Source organism: Dipodomys spectabilis, unplaced genomic scaffold (genome assembly GCF_019054845.1).
Source record: "Dipodomys spectabilis isolate Male_0828 unplaced genomic scaffold, ASM1905484v1 ptg000096l, whole genome shotgun sequence".
Classification (NCBI taxonomy): Eukaryota; Metazoa; Chordata; class Mammalia; order Rodentia; family Heteromyidae; genus Dipodomys; species Dipodomys spectabilis.
The window spans coordinates 25,827,449-25,843,892 of record NW_024870773.1 but is presented as its reverse complement, the minus strand read 5'-3'; the positions used below and the strand labels follow the sequence as shown (position 1 = coordinate 25,843,892).

Genomic DNA, 16,444 nt, shown 5'->3' with positions numbered 1-16,444 from the left:
GGCTCACAGTGAAGCAGACACAGCAAACCACCAAGCTCACATACACTGCAGACCAAGTCACTCGGGGCAGAAATGGCTCCCACAGGCCGGGTGCCCACACGGCAGTCTGCTGTGGTACTTCCACCAACGGCTGGATCCAATGGTTTTAGACACGATTTCTACACGGAAAGCCGTGGCTACCCTAATGCCTGAGCTACACTCTGCTTCAAACTTCCTTCATGGGGGAAAAGAGTCAAATGCGGTGGCAAGGCTCGTTGCTGGCCTCGGGTGTGGAAAGGCTGGCTTTCTAGCTGCTAGGCCCCCCACGCCCGCCCTGCTGGCACAGGACAAGCCCAGCTCAGCTTTGGCAGCCTGAGGATCATCTCAAGCCACTCAATTTTCAGATTTCTTCAATGGCATTATCTGACCCCAAACCACACCCTCTGCAATTCCAGAGGCAGGCAGGTGCCTGGAAGCCTTCAAGTTCTTACCACTCATCCCCTGTGTTAAGTGTATAGAGATAGTCTTCAAGATGGATGCAATCCCTGAGTTCCTGGATAGCAATGCACAAGGCACTGTGACCACGGCGAGCTCTGTGAAACTCAGCGACACAGAAGGACGGGTGCACTGTGCTGATGTCACAACAAAGGCAGAAAATAGTACCGGAGAGTGAGCCTGGAAACAGAAACAAGTAGTACTACAGATCAAGATGGGAGAAGGGATGTGACACTAGGAAAAGAAACCTCCCACATAGCTCTACCTAACCAGATTAGACATAAACAAAGGAAGTCTTCAGGGCCTGGGTAGTATCCCTGAGGTGCTTTTGCTTAGGGCTAGCACTCTACCACTTGAGCCACAGTACCACTTCTGGCCTGTTCTGTGTGTGTGATACTGAGGAATCGAATTGAGGGCTTCATGCATGCTAGGCGAGCACTCTACCACAAGTCATATTCCCAGCCCTGGATTACTATTTCTTTGGTAGTATTGAGATTTGGATTCAAGGCCTTGCTTGTACTTGCTAGGCGGGTATGCCAACAACTGAGCCACATAACCAGATCTTTCTGCATGTTATTTTTTGAATAGGGTCTCTCTTTTTTGCCTGGACCATAATCTTCCACTTCTGCTTCCTGCATAGCTGGGATGACAGGTGCTCCACCACGCCTAGCATTCATGGATCGAGAAGAGGTCTAATGAGCTTTCTGCTTGACTAGGACAGAGATCTACCCAGTATATCTCAGGCAGCTAAGACTGAGTGAACCACACGCACGGTCTCCTTTAAGAGTCAAAGACCATCAAACCACAAAGGAAGACTGACTAGTAAGTTTTACGACCTACTAATTATTATATTACGATATATAAATATAATTATACATAATTATAATAATTTGCCACCTATATTAAAAAAGTAACTTTAGTTAAGACAAGAGGTAGGTTGAAATATATTTGTAAGATAGGTAACAGAAGATTAACAGCCACAAGAGATAACTCAGTAAGAAAAAGAAAGCCTAGTAGAAAAATGGGAAAATAAGATATAAAAAGGCAAATTAGTGAGTCAATGTCTTAATCAGATAGTTTGCCCATTCTAAGCTGGGCGCTGGTGGCTCATGCCTGTAATCCTAGCTACTCAGGAGGCTGAGATCTGAGGATTGTGGTTCAAAGCCAACCTGGGCAGGAAAGTCCGTGAGACTCCAATTAACCACCAGAAAACCGGAAATGGCGCTGTGGCTCAAATGGTAGAGCACTCGCCTTGAACTGAAGAGCTCAGGGACAGAGCCCAGGCCCAGAGTTCAAGCCCCATGAACAACAACAACAAAAAAAAAACCCAAACCAAAAAAACTTTCTAAGAAGTCTCACTCGTCCTTGGCCCTTTTGCTGGGATGGGATTGCAGGGTAATGTCCATGATGTAAAAAAGCAGGATGATGTGACACAGCAGCAGCTAACTGTGGAAGTGACAAGAGAAATACAGTCCCCACCCAGGGACAACTGTTTGTGGTAATCCTTGGGCTTCATGATTGACTTGTCACAAGACTTGATGTGAGTGCTCTTTCTGCCTTACGTAGTATGGTCAACTCAACACACTCACATACAGACACACACAACACACACATACATATAAATACACGGTTGCGTGCGTGTGCGTGCTGAGGCTGGCACCCACGGGCTGTCCTCATGCACACGGATGGAGAGACCAAAATAAACAAACAAATGAATAAAATCATTTTTAAAAAGATGCATTCATGAGGAAACTTTTAATTTAAAAAAATCAAAAGAAAAATTGAACAGTGCCTAAATCTTTATTTTTCATAACCTACATTTTTTTCCAAATTAGACAGTTTTACACTGAATGACACAAAAGGAAACTTAAATTACCAATAGTTTACATGTACGCTTGATTCCAGTCTTAATGAAAAGGAGAACAAAAACAAAATCCCTCAAGAAAGCTTCCACATCACACGCCCACTGTGACTCGGCAGCCGTCAGTGCCCCTGGAATCCGATTGTCTGCTGCTTCCCATGTACCAGGCTACAAAGCACACAACCCACAACTACAGCTCACGGAAGGGGTACAAAGACAGGTCTGCACCATTTGTCATTTGCTGTGATATACCAACCCAGTTCCTACATATCAACGGCAGCAATCCTGACGAGTACAGCAATATGAGACGTGTGAGCCACCTACAAGTGGCCACCAGTGATGCAGTGACAGGAGGGACCAGCCAGAGGCATCAATCAGAACACCAACTCTTAAAGAGAGCAATTACTCAAAATTCATGTCTGGTGAATCAGGGCCAGATTCTTATTCCTATATTTCCAACGGATAAGGTATCATCACACAATTTTACAAGCTAAAATGTCATTTGTGACTGCGGTATCTCTGATTCTATAACCTGAGACACTAAAAGAAAATTTAAAAAGTATGAAAGCCACATGTCATTAGCTGTATGTGACAGAGCAAGAGTCCACATGCACCCTCACAACTTCCTATGGTCAAAAATTCCCATTTTTTTCTGAGTGGAAAATCTCAAAGAGTATTATCATATTATCATTTTTTGACATCATATAGCTATTTGGCATATCTATTAATTAAAAAGATATCCAAGCACGATTTCAGCTCCCAGAGCCAGGCTGTGCCACTGATAAGCAGTAATTAAAGTGTCCAACTCGTCCGAGCAGCAGTGGCGGCCTGGCCACGGTGCCCCCTGCCTCATGCCCGCAGCCCCTGAGTGCAGCTGCTGAGGAACAGCGGGCTCTACCCACACGGACTTGTGGCACTGCCATGCTCATGCCTGGGAAAGCATCTCTCTAAAAGCCAAGGCGTAACTCCATGAGCACTGGAAGCTGGGGGTGAAGACGGAGGACGGCTGACCCTGCCCTGGCCCCTCCTCCAGCCAAGATGGGACCCCAAGGACCCGCCAGTGTCTACACCATCTGTTAGTCTGGGCTCAAGAGATCAATTATTTCTGACTTTTTTTTGTCAGTGATCTGACAACTCTAAAAAAATTAATTCCCATGTTTCTTTAACAGGCATTTGAAGCGTATTAGCACTGCATGTTTCTATGTATTTAAATAATGACAATTGATACATCAGGCATGGCTTCCCTGGCAGGATAAATCACACTTAGCAATATATGATTTCGTTAGAAGATTATTTTTTACTTTCATTTGAAGGAACTGCCAGTTTCTGCTTTCCAAATTATATTCTAAACCATTTCCCATTAGATATGATTAGCACTTATTTACATACTTCTTACAAGTATGGAAACATCTGGATGCTCTGAGTAAGACTTTCCATTTTCTTTTTGCAGCAAAGAGGCAGAATCAGTTCCACACACCAGTATGAGAAAAAAAAAAACCTCAACACATTAAAATAATAGTCAAACCACAACATTTAGTTTATCTACATCCAGCTCAACATTTATAATATATCAATAATTTTTTATCAGATTTTTCTCTGTAGGGTACCTTTTTAATATGTTCTGATTATTTACAACTGTACAAGCAAAGCACACTCCCAAGTGCACATATTTAATACAGTATCGACTATTTGCATTTACAGGATTTTTCAACAATCTGAAAAAAGATCAACTGTTGAAGATCTGTAAGGTATATTACAAAACCTGCTAGTTCTTGTACTACCATATGCTTACTCAGAAGATTTATCGACGAGAGATCTGCACGTAACTGAGTAACTCTGATCCTCTCCTGCCAACCCAGCGGCCGGTCTCCATGAGCTCTACACTGTCTTATACAAAAGTTAAGGCAAAGTCATTTTCAAGTTTAAATAAAATTCAAGTCTTTAAATATTGGATGGAAATAATTTTTCTTCTAAAAAAAAAAAAGACAACTTCAGTCTTGTTAAATAATATTTTGTGGAATAAACTGTATGGTTACATTTAGCAGGAAATATTTTAATGTTTGCTGCTTAGAATACTTAAAGAAAAACTTTAGGCATTTTTAAAACAAAATAATTTATATTTAACTTTATGATAAACTTGCTAACTTTAGTGCACCCTTGTTCTTCAGAAGTGCGGCACTTCTAGAAGTGACTCAATGAGACCCTCATACTGGAGGTAAAAAAAGCAGGGAATTTTGTCTCCACCAGCCCAAGAGGGAAAGAAACCACACACACCAATCTCTCATGGCTACACTTGCCAATCCTTGCGCGGGTAGAGGAACAGGAGGGTGTCCACATGGAGCCGACTACGGTGTGGACCCTCTAACAAGCGTGCGTGGGGACACGAGAGATTGTGGAGAGCAGGCACACAGCCGCCCACGGGGATCAAAACAACACCAGGTTCAACTTCATGGTACAGTGTCACTGGGCAGCAAAGTTTGCATTTCATTCAGGTTCTATTCACAATGTGCTTTGAATTTATTTTACATTGCAGCCACTTGAAACTGGAGTGAGAAGCTGGTTACTTGCTTGTAGGATAGTAACACTCAAAGGTTTCATGTCTTTCTAGGACTCTTTGCAGGTTCATTCTGCCCACTAGTTCAAAAAAGGAATATAGATTCCTATTCTCTATTTATGTATTTGTTTAAAGCTAGAATCACCTGATACAGAGTTTAAATGAGAACACAGCTCCCGTGCCAGTGTATTGGCGCCCGGACACTGCCAGCCCCTTTCTCTGTGAGGCCCGGGCCAGCGCATCAGCCCTCATCCATCTGCTGGGACACCGACAAGATATGCACTTGCAGACCAATTATTTAAAACAAAACAAAACCAAAAAAAAAAAAAAAGTAGCATAGTTCCCTTAATTTAGAAAAACTCACTATATATAACTTGCATTCAGAGCCACGTGGAGGCTTAATAAAAAGTATCAATTTGTTAGGATAAATGCATTTTCTATCCTGAAAAAAATCAGACTTATGCATCACCTCCAGTTAAGCACCAACCTAAAATAAGGTTTATATTAATTAAATCCTGAAAAATAGATTTTTTTCAAGAGGGGAAAATTCCGACTCACAGAAAAAAACTAACTTGCAGCATCCCACAGGCCTCACAGACACTGCTGGCTCCTAACTAGCAACTCTTTGTGCTGCTGGGGAGTTTCACGTGGTGAGTGCAGCTCTCCTGGCCCCTCCGGGCATCTGCTCTTCACTGAGGAGACTTGGGGGGAGTGTTCTGTTCTCTGTGGAGACGCTTCCCAACTGCTGATGCTGAAGCTGAAGCCGAGGCCGAGGCTGGGGGAGAGGGCCGACGCCCTGGCTGCCTCCTCTGATCTTTGGGGGCTCCAGGAGTGGGCTTGAGGGCGGGGGGCTCTTTGTATCTCTCCACAGGCTCAGCGAGCTTCTTCTCCTCCTTCCCACAACTGACAGTGTTTGGCTTTTGTTCTTTTTGGGGTTGCGATGGGGAGGAAGGAGGTTCTTTACTCGTTCTCTGACAAATCTCTGCATAACTGGGCTTTCGTAGTTCCTGCCAACAGACAAATGTGGGGTTACACTCAGACAATGGTGGACAACCCCTGAAGGGACGGCTGGCATAGGAAATCAAGTTACTTAAGTAGAATTCCACTTTACAGCTACTTTTTAAAGTTATATTTTTATTATCTTTGGAGAGGTTGTCCAAAGGGGTTATAATTTAACATGGCTAAGGTGCTTTCTTTCTAACAAGCTGGCAGAATCCAATGGTTAAGCATCCCAGTTCTGTAACTTTCCTGAGGATGCTGCAGAAACGCCTCTTATCAATGGCTAACATAAGCACAGTGTGGTGTCACACACCTAACAGCCCAGCTACTGAGGAGGTGAGATCAAACAGATCAAAGTTCAAGGCCAGCCTAGGCAAAAAGTTAACAAGAACCCATCCCAACCTGAGTATGGTAGGGTGCATCTGTCCATTCTAGCTACCTGAGGCTGCAGGGAGGTAGTTCAAAGTGCAAAAAACGCAAGGCCTTAATTGAAAAATAAGTAAGTAAAATAGACTGTGGCTATGCACAAGTAGTAGAGCACCAACCAGCCTTGCAAGCTTGAGACTTTGAGTTCAAACCCCACTACTGCCAAAACCCTGATGATCAACAGATAACATCAGAAAAGTGACAGTGATAAAAGCTGATCTAATCTGCCTGCAGCCTTTAGGTGTTGTTGGCCCATGTGCAAGCCTAAAAAGGGCCCTGGTGGAGAAGTCGATGCTTAGACTTGGCACTGTGTTCGCTACCCTGCTTCCTCTGGCACCGGGAGACTTCTCAACTGTCACCCAGGGGCCCTGTCTATCTTTATGTTAAAACCAAAACAACGTACAATAGGGATTTTAGGTACATAGGGTCATTTGAAAAATAAGTGGTTAACAACTTTAACCTATTAAAGATTTCTTTCTAGACTTAAATCGAGTGGGCAGAAGGCTCAGCTTCCAAGTATCTACAACAGCGGCAACTGCTCACCCTGGCAAATGAGTGAGAGGCCGATTTATCCAAGATGGAAACCACTGGAAGAAACCATCACTGGATAGGTCACTCATCTTGTTTTTCCTTGTAGTTTATTTTTGCTAGTGCTAGAGGTTGCACTCAGTGCCTCCTGCTTGACTGGCTTTCTTGCTCACAGCTGGTGTTCTACCACTTGAGCAGTACTCCTAGCCCAGAATTTTGCTGGTTAATTGGAGATGGAGTCTTGGACTTTTCTGCCACAGTTGGCTCTGAACCTTCGACCTACAGATCTCAGGCTCCCGAGCAGCTATTACAGAAGGATTACAGCTGTGATCACTGGTGCCTGGCCTATTTAATTCCTTGTGAAACACATGATACATCCAAGAGATGCTAAACTGACCACAAGTTCTATGGAAGAACAGGAAGTGGAACCTACTGCTTCAGAAACTCTACCAACTTACATTGAAATAAGGACACTCCAAGGCTGTACTGCAAAGATTACAGAGTAGGAAAATCCTTTGTACAGAAAACAATACACATATGTGCTTACACACATACATGCATGCACACACACACAACTCATCAAATTAGATTTCATTTTTAAAAAAGGGAGGGGCTGGGAAGGTGGCTCAGTGGTAGAGCACTTGCCTTGCATGCATGAGGCCCCTGGGTTTGATTCCTCAGCACCACATAAGCAAAAAGAAAAAAGCCGGAAGTGGCGCTGTGGCTCAAGTGGTAGAGCGCTAGCCTTGAGTTGAAGAGCTGAGGGACAGCGCCCAGGCCCAGAGTTCAGGCCCCACGACTGGACACCCCCCCCAAAAAAAGAAAGAAAGAAAGAAAGAAAGATGTTGAGGCTTGGGCTCTGTCCCTGAGCTCTTATAATCAAGGCTAATGCTCTAGTACTTTGAGCCACCTCACCACTGCTGGTTTTTCTGGGGGTCAATTGGAGATAAGGCCTTTCCTGCCCAGGCTGGCTTGGAACCTCAGATCTCAGCCTCTTGAGTAGGTAGGATTACAGGTGTAGGCCACTGGCGCCCAGCCCAGTGCTATGTCTTTTTGCCACACAGACCCACCCCCATAACTGTTGAGGAGGAAGACAGGTATACATACCGTGGCGGCTCCATTCACCTGCACTGATTTACACGCAGTTGTAGTAAGGGTGGGAGGAAGTCTGTCCACACTGTGCGTTTCCCTTTGCTTTTCTATCACCTTGGTGTCCCTGTGAAAATGCACCTGGCAGATGAGTCTCACACATTACAAGCCAATCCAGAGAGCACACAGTGGGTCTCACAAAACCTTAGAGGCCAGTCCAGTGAGCACACAGTGGGTCTCAGGCAACCTGACAGGCCAGTCCAGTGAGCACACAGTGGGTCTCACACAACATTAGAGGCCAGTCCAGTGAGCACACAGTGGGGCTCATACAACCTGACAGGCCAGTCCAGTGAGCACACAGTGGGTCTCACACAACATTAGAGGCCAGTCCAGTGAGCACACAGTGGGGCTCACGCAACATTAGAGGCGAGGCCAGTCCAGTGAGCATATAGCAGAGCAGCGGTGGAGGAGCAATACTCACTCAGGCAAATGGGCGGGGGATGGGGATTGTTCGTACACTGCTGACACAGCACAGGAAGCTGGCAGAGAGGGCTCTCTGGGGACCATAGCAGGAATGGTATTTGTACTTGCATCTGTACTGAGGCTCTGAAAATCGTCAAAGTCAAATTTATGATAAGGTAAAGAGTCTCTCATCAGATCTTTACTAAAGGAGGTTACAGTCTACTTAATGTAAGTCTAAACATTATCACACATATCTGCAGAGCCTGTGAAGGCACAGGAGTGCTCAAAGGAACTGTGACTACCTTACCCCAGAGGTACAGAGACAAGTGGAAACAAATGACAAACTGCCAAGTCTCAGAATAAAGACACAGAAGACAATCTACTCCAGCAAAGGTCTCATTGGTCCTCTGCCTTCTTGCTTTAACAAATGTAAAACTGGTCTTGTGACCTGGGCTCTCTTCTACATTTCCACTACATCTGCAAGCTTGTTTTCTGAAAAAGTGTCTATCAAACACAACTTACTCATCATGATTCCATAGAACCTGGCATGTAATACTCAATATTTGCTAAGTATGGAGTTCCAAACGCAGTTCACTATGACTTATAACCAAAACAAATCAAAAGACATCTCCATACCTGCATCAGTTTGAATACCTTGTGGCAAGTGGTAGCAACGGACAGCAGTTTTCCTGAATTCACAACATCCCTTGGAAGCAGGTGTGTTACTAATCCCAAATTATTAGGTAGGGAAACTACAGCCTAGAACATAATCTGCCCAAGGTCTTATATCTGAACAAACCCAGATCTTCTGACTAACCAGTGACTTTCTAAGTACAGTAACTACTTCATACAAGTCCATTCTCGTTTAGCTTACAGAATGATATATTTAAATTGTGATTTTGAAAAGGCAACAAGTAATTGGTGTAAATCTGAATGTAAAAACACAAAACCAATGCTTAGAAAATACTAGCAATATGAGAATTGTATTTATCTTACTCGTTCTTTTGACGATCCTATTATCAAACTAGATAGCCTGTTTTCAAACAAGTCCTCTGTCTTCAAATTGCCAGCAGCTCCAGGTAACGGGGGAAAGTTAGACAACCCGAGTTCGAAGGTTGGTGATGGTGGCTTTGGTGGAGTTGGAGACTGAGTCTGGCTGCTCTAAAACAGAATGACACCCCAAAAGTCATACAAGGTGGAAAGAGAAAGACAGCACAAGTGCTAAGCAAGGAGTCTTGACTCCCAACACTGGCCTGAAAAAAGTCACTAAACAAACAATGCGTGTAAATTCCTAGGATATAGGAACTCCATACCTAACTTTACAGGGTTTAACATTTCCCAGAAATTTATTACAACAGGATACCCTATGTGAGGAGTCTAGAATAAATGCGTCAAAGCTGGGCGCTGGTGGCTCATGCCTGTGATCCTGGCTACTCAGGAGGCTGAGATCTGAGGATCATGATTCAAAGCCAGCCCGGGCAGGAATGTCTATGAGACTCTTATCTCCAATTAACCACCAGAAAACTGGAAGTGGTGCTATGGCTCAAGTGATAGAGTGTTCACCTTGAGCTGAAGAGCTGAGGGACAGTGCCCACGCCCAGAGATCAAGCCCCACAACCAACAAAAAAGAAAGAAAAAAATACATCAGAGTTTGAGCGAGAGCAAGTTAAGGAATGAAAATGGATCCAAACTAACAAAAAAAAAAAAAAAAAAATCAGACTATTTTGGAAAGCCTTTCTGTTTAAGCCTCAAGAGTGACACAGATACCTACTTTTAGTTTAATTTCACCCAGCTGTGTGCCCTCAGGACCAAGTTTACACTTACTAACCACTGCTATTGTCCTCTTCTTATAATCTAGAATAATGACAGATACTCAAAATAATCCAGTGATATACAGACATTGTGAATTCAAAGCAAGTCTTAGAGGTTGTAAACATCTACATGTTTCTGAGGTGAAAAGAGATTTTCAGATTAAGCCTTCTATGTTAGTTTTTTAGGAGCCATGGTAGGCAATATATTAGAATTGTAAGATGACAAAGCCTGCAGATAGGGTTTGACTTTGAAGGCAGGGTTAAATATTTTTAAAGAGTTGAATGTCTTTTATATGCTTTTTTGCTTGTCTTTAAAATTTTCAGGTCATTCCAGAACTTCTAAGTGTTCTACAAATACGAACATGTTAATCAGGAAGACAAAGCAAAATGAATCCAAACTAACAGCAGTTGCTTCAGACAGGCCCAACAGAGCAGTACCTATCACAATGGATATGCAAATATCCATCGGACTAAATGGGACACTATTTACATATAGGGACCACTAATTACAAATGGAACTAATTAATGGTATGCCAAATTTAGCTGACATGATTAAATAGAGAATTTCTGAGTTCTAAAACAATCTAGAACACACTTCTAGTGATAGGAAAGCATATCTATGGGATTGCTGAGCCAAGAATTTCCTCAAGGTCTTCTCTGGTTGTCATGCATGTAATTCTAGACCTGCTAAGTCCTTAAACGTCAGTGCACACTATCAACTCTGCAACTATTCTCACAACCCTGATGCTGCAAAGTCCCAGCCTCTATTAAAGCCAGAACAAACTAGCATTTTCCTCAGGAGATACTCTGTTTAATCAATATAAGCAAAATGACAACTCATATACGTAATACACAAATGAATTACTTATTTTTTGTCTGTCTTCTTTGTAAATTATAGCAGAATACGTTACTACTTGGTTTACATACTGGATGGATGATAACATATTTTGGGGCATAGCTCCTTTTTTTTATTTTTTGTCAGTTGTAGGGCTTGAACTAGGACCTGGGTGCTATTCCTGAGCTTTTGTGCTCAAGCTAGCACTCTACCACTTTGAGCCACAGTGCACCTTCTGATAAAATATTTTGAATGATCAAAAACAAATTTTGAACAAATTTCTGCAAGGAAGAAGCTTAATTCTTTCTGATTATCCCTGTTTGGGCCATTTTACTTTCTATAGTTTCATGACTTACGGCCTAAAATGTTACAGGGAATTCTAAAAAGCACAGTCTGTAAGTGGGATTCTCAGTGGGGTGGTGAAATGCTGCACTCTCAGCTGTCCTGCCGGGACAAGAGAGCCATCCCTTTGCACAGTGACTCCACACTATATATGCTACCCTCCTATTATTCACCGAAAGCCATCTTAGTTAAGAGTCAACTGTGGTATCACAGTGCTATATTCAAGTAACTTTTTTTTTTTTTGGGTGTGTGTGTGTGTGTGTGTGTGTGTCAGTCGTGGGGCTTGAACTCTGGGCCTGAGTGCTGTCCTTCAACTCTTCAGCTCAAGGCTAGCACTCTACCACTTGACTGACCTACAGCGCCACTTCCAGTTTTCCGGTGGTTTATTGGAGATAAGAGTTTCACGGACTTTCCTGCCTGGGCTGGCCCCCTTAGTAGCTAAGATTACAGGTGTAAGCCACTAGCGCCTGGCTTCAAGTAACCTTTATTTACTTAATAATGGTCCCCAGGCACAGATGTAGTTATGCTGGCAATTAAGGTAAGGGAAAGAAAAACCAAAGTTTCCTCTAGATGAAAAAGCTCTCCACTTACATGCTGAGTTGCTCAGAATAAATATTTTTTTCATGAAATTGCAAAGGAAAACCAAATTTGTGCTCTATATAGAAGTTACCAACAGTGTGTGCTCAGAGCTTGGTGAAGATGGAAAGGAGCTGTGCAATGGTTGCTCTCACTTGTAATCCTTGCTACCTGAGGGCAGGTTTGGAAGAACTTCATTTCAAGGCCAGACCAGGTAGGAAAGTCCTCAAGGCTCTGTTCTTTAAGGAGGGAAATTGGATGTGAAGGTTTGCCTGTGTGATCCCAGTAATAATGGGAAGCTGAAGTAGATAAGACTGTGGCTCAGGGATGTGCCCCAGGCAGGAAGCCAGGCCTGTAACTGGTAAAGAACAGAGGCCTAGGCCTGGCCCAAATGGTGACACCCTAGCACAGCAACCACAAGGCACAAGTGTTGAAATTCAGGGCCCAGTATCACCCAAGGGTTCTGGTATCCATTAGGAAGGAGTAACAGAATGTATCCCAATGGGATGCCGTTGGGTTTTAAATTCTACCATAAACCTAGACACACTGAAGAATTTTTCTGGACTCACACACAAGTAGTACCTGCAAGCGTAAGCTCTCGGTTGCATCTGTTTCATGCCATAAGTATCTGTGCAAAAGCTAGCTAGCTATGGGTATTTCTAAAATCCTCCACAATCTTTTTAGGCCACCAAAAAGGTTTTGAAATGCTCCTTCTCAATCCATGTAATTAACTCACTATTAGATTTAAACATCTTTGTGAAAATGACATAGGCCTATGTACTCACTGTAAACTTCTCTTCTCTTTTTTTCCGATACCCAAAGGAATTTTTCCTAGAAGTAGAAAGAAAAAGACCATTATATTTTTCTAACTCAGAAAATTTAACAAGTCTGTGCTTATATATTCAAAGCATGCATCAATTTGGTCCTTACTTTGTAATCTTTCAAAGATGATTTTTTTTTTTTGATGGTGTCAGCCCTGGGGTTTGAACTCAGGGCCTGGGCACTGTCCCTGAGTCTTTCCCCCGACTCCTCCTTCAAGGCTAGTGCTCTACCACAACTCCACATCCAACTTTTTGGGTTAACTGGAAATAAGAGGTTCACAGACTAGACTATCTTAACTAGTCTGGCTTCTAACCATGATCCTCAGATCTCAGCCCCGAGTAGCTAGGATTACAGGTGTGGGCTCCTGGTACCCAGCCTTCAAAGATGAATTTCAATTCTAGAAGTCCAACAAGGATAAGCTAAACATAAGAAGTTGAGAGAAAAGAATTTAAACTGATGCTCATATAGGTAAAAGAAAGGGATGAACATCATTTTAAAATGGAAGAAAATTTAGAGACCTTTCTCACCTGATAGCATACATGTCACCCCGAGTTACACAGGAGACTGAGATTGGGAGGGGTTATATACCAGACTAGCCTGGGCAGAAAATTTCACAAGACTTGGGCTTTACAGGGGGAGTTAGATATGGTAGTGCAGGCCTGGGTAGATTGGCTCAGGCACATACCCAGGTGAGAAGCAATACCCTATTCTAAAAAGGAAGGCTGGAATCATGGTTCAGTGGTATCAAGTCACCCTAGCAAGTGCCAAGGCCATGAGTTCAAACCCCAGAACTACCAAAAAAATGAACCACAACAAAAAACTTACTTAGTAGGTACTTGGAATTACAAAGATAGGATTGATTGACTAGCCATTTAGATGTAGATGAAAAGATGTAGATGTAAAACCAGACACCAAACTATATAGATAAGTTATGTAAAATGATAGTAAAGTGTATCAGATGGATATTTATTTTCTCATCACTAAAATGTAGGAGATCTCAATTTGGTTCCCCTTCCTCTTTCACATAAACACACAAAACTTCCCAATCCCAACAGCTGTCTATACCTACACTTGCCTTCTTTGTAAGTGTTCATGATTTCTAATACAAGCACTCTACAGGCCACAGGATGGTGTTACACAGCACTGCATGGGTTTATATGGTTTTAACAAGTCACATGTAAATTCAATTTAGCAATTGAGAAGTGTGACACAGACGCTTAGGATTCCATAGGAAAGCCAGGCTGTCTCCAGTGGAAAATCTAATCTGTCCTGTAGGAGACCATCCCAGAAACAACTCCTCTGACTTTTGGTTGAGGCTTACTAGAAACTAAACACTAGACCATGGGATTATCCAGTAATCACAGACTTGAGCTATCCATCATGGGTGAGTAGCTGTGATGTTGGCCATGTTCCACCACCTGGTAGAACAGGTTACTCGGCCCCTTGATGATCAGTCTTCTGTGCTTTCCATCCACACCTATGGCCTCAGAAGAGGCCACAGCTCTATCTGGATGAAAGCCTGGAAGGGACAGGACTCAAGGTGTGGTGATATGTGGGAGAGGTGTGTAGGATATTTGTGTTGAGGCTGCTGTCCACAGGAGAGGACTTTACACACAGACTATACTTATGGACAGCCCTTTGCTGTCCATAAGTACTCATTACCACTAGACAGCTGATGTCATTAGGCCCAACACTTCATGGGAAACACAGTGTCCTGATGACATCTGATTGCTATGGGATCCTATCAGCTCTGCCATCAGTAGATCTTGTAAGACTCTTTGCTTACCGTGACAAAGTGACCACCTTTGCAAAGACATGGCTATAGAACAGAGATGGGTCCTAGTTTATAACCACAACACAGGACACAGTATGGCTCTATAGGCAGAGAAGTCACAGCGCCATGGTGCAGAATCATTGTTATGCCAGTCTGTCCCTCATCCTCACCACTCTGCATGCAGGTGGTTTGTCCGCAAGTCTTACACCCCTAAAGAGGAAGGTCTAACTCCTTGCTACAGAGCCTTTGGCACCCAGTGAAAAGGAAATTGCATATCAACCCTGGCTTTGTGATCCAGTTCATATCCCTGACTGGCCAGACACATGTTGGAGAGTTAGCCTCAACATGTGAGAAGTGAGCCACAGCTCCACTTCTGGCTATTTTGGTGGCTAATTGGATATGACTCTCATGGACTTTCCTGCCTGGGCTAGCTTCAAACCATGATCCTCAGCCTCCTGAGTAGACAGGATTACAGGTGTGAGCCACTGGTGCCTGGCTTCAAGCCTTAAGAAGTAGATTTCCTATCTGCCATAGACAGACTCCTGACAGGTATAGATAAGTGATGCCTAATAGGCAAGTGAACTGAGCGCCTCCTGGAAAAGACTCATCCTTCAAGACACCACTGGGAACAACTGTGATTCAAGAGAAGGAATCAAGTATCTACATAAATAGATGTTTAGAAGTGGATACTCCAAGAAAAATGCAACTATTTCTAAATAGCAACCACTCACAGTAATTATATAAAACCTCTTATGTTTATAGCTTTTGACTTTTTGAGGTGTATTAGAAAATAATCCTAAAATACACCTACAGACAGCTAAAAATATTTAGTTACAATAGGTACGTAGTATCTGTTCAACAGAACAGATGAACTACTTACCTTCCTCTTCCTAAACCAGGAGAGGATTCAAGACTACTTGGTTCCACACGCCCAGTTCCAACATCTCTCTTGGCATAAGTAGAAGGGTTTTGTATACGTGTTCTAGCTTGCCCTGCTTGCCTCGTCTGTGGACTCCGGACACCATTAATTAGTCGATCTGCAGTAAAGTTAAATATGGAAGGACTCTCCAGTAGTCCTGGTCCTCTCTCTGCACTGGGAATCGCGTGGCGTAGATGAGATTTACTAGGATTCCTGTAAATAACATATAACCAAATACTGTTTAGAGTATGATAATATGAAATATTTAGGCTAAAAATCTGCTTTGTGTTGAATATAAAAATGTTATATTTAGAATAACTGACACATACCATTTAGGATACTACATGAGCCAAAGTCCTGTTTGTAAGGTTTACTATTTATAAGTCAAGGTTCAAGTTAAAAGGCAGGTATATAAGGTACAAGTTGAATCTGAAGAGAATCTATTTGTTTAGGTAGGCAAGAGATATTGGTGTTTAATCTGTAAAGACTAAAGTTATACATTTCAAACAGTTTTACCTCTGATGAGCATTACTAGTAGTAAAATTACAGCTCTTATTATAAATAACCAGAAAAATAGCAACATGAAGTTATGGCGCATGTGATCACTCTTAGCACTTGCCTGCTTCTAGGCGGATACTGTCTGAGTGACGTCAGAGGGGATGTTGTAGGTTTGAAGGTTGGTGATGTAAACCCATTTATAAATCCAGTACTTGGAAACGGAGTTACCTAGATTGATTAACAAACAAATAGTTGTAAATACTATGAAACATGACAAGTTGGTCAATACTATTGCATTTTGGGGTAACCTTGTTCATTTCTTCCTCTTGTCAGATACTGTGGTCTATCAAAATATATAAAAAGAACTACAGCCGGGCGCTGGTGGCTCACGCCTGTAATCCTAGCTACTCAGGAGGCTGAGATCTGAGGATCGCGGTTCAAAGCCAGCCCGGGCAGGAGAGACCGTGACACTCC

At 42.9% G+C, this 16,444-nt stretch overlaps 1 protein-coding gene across 3 annotated transcripts in view; it reads right to left on the bottom strand.

The window, feature by feature from the left end:
- Larp4b (La ribonucleoprotein 4B) overlaps positions 1-16,444 on the bottom strand; it is an 89,692-nt gene that overhangs the window by 16,199 nt on the left and 57,049 nt on the right. For 2 of the 3 annotated variants that reach the window (XM_042685906.1, XM_042685907.1), the window contains 7 exons: positions 16,092-16,198; positions 15,434-15,685; positions 12,743-12,788; positions 9,390-9,554; positions 8,413-8,537; positions 7,950-8,058; positions 2,256-5,896 (listed from right to left, as the gene is read on the bottom strand). In XM_042685906.1, coding sequence (XP_042541840.1) covers positions 5,579-5,896; positions 7,950-8,058; positions 8,413-8,537; positions 9,390-9,554; positions 12,743-12,788; positions 15,434-15,685; positions 16,092-16,198 — 1,122 coding nt within the window. In that variant the 3' untranslated portion in view covers positions 2,256-5,578. Of the gene's footprint in view, positions 1-2,255; positions 5,897-7,949; positions 8,059-8,412; positions 8,538-9,389; positions 9,555-12,742; positions 12,789-15,433; positions 15,686-16,091; positions 16,199-16,444 lie in introns of those variants that run through there. The other variant, XR_006148355.1, reaches the window with a different exon arrangement.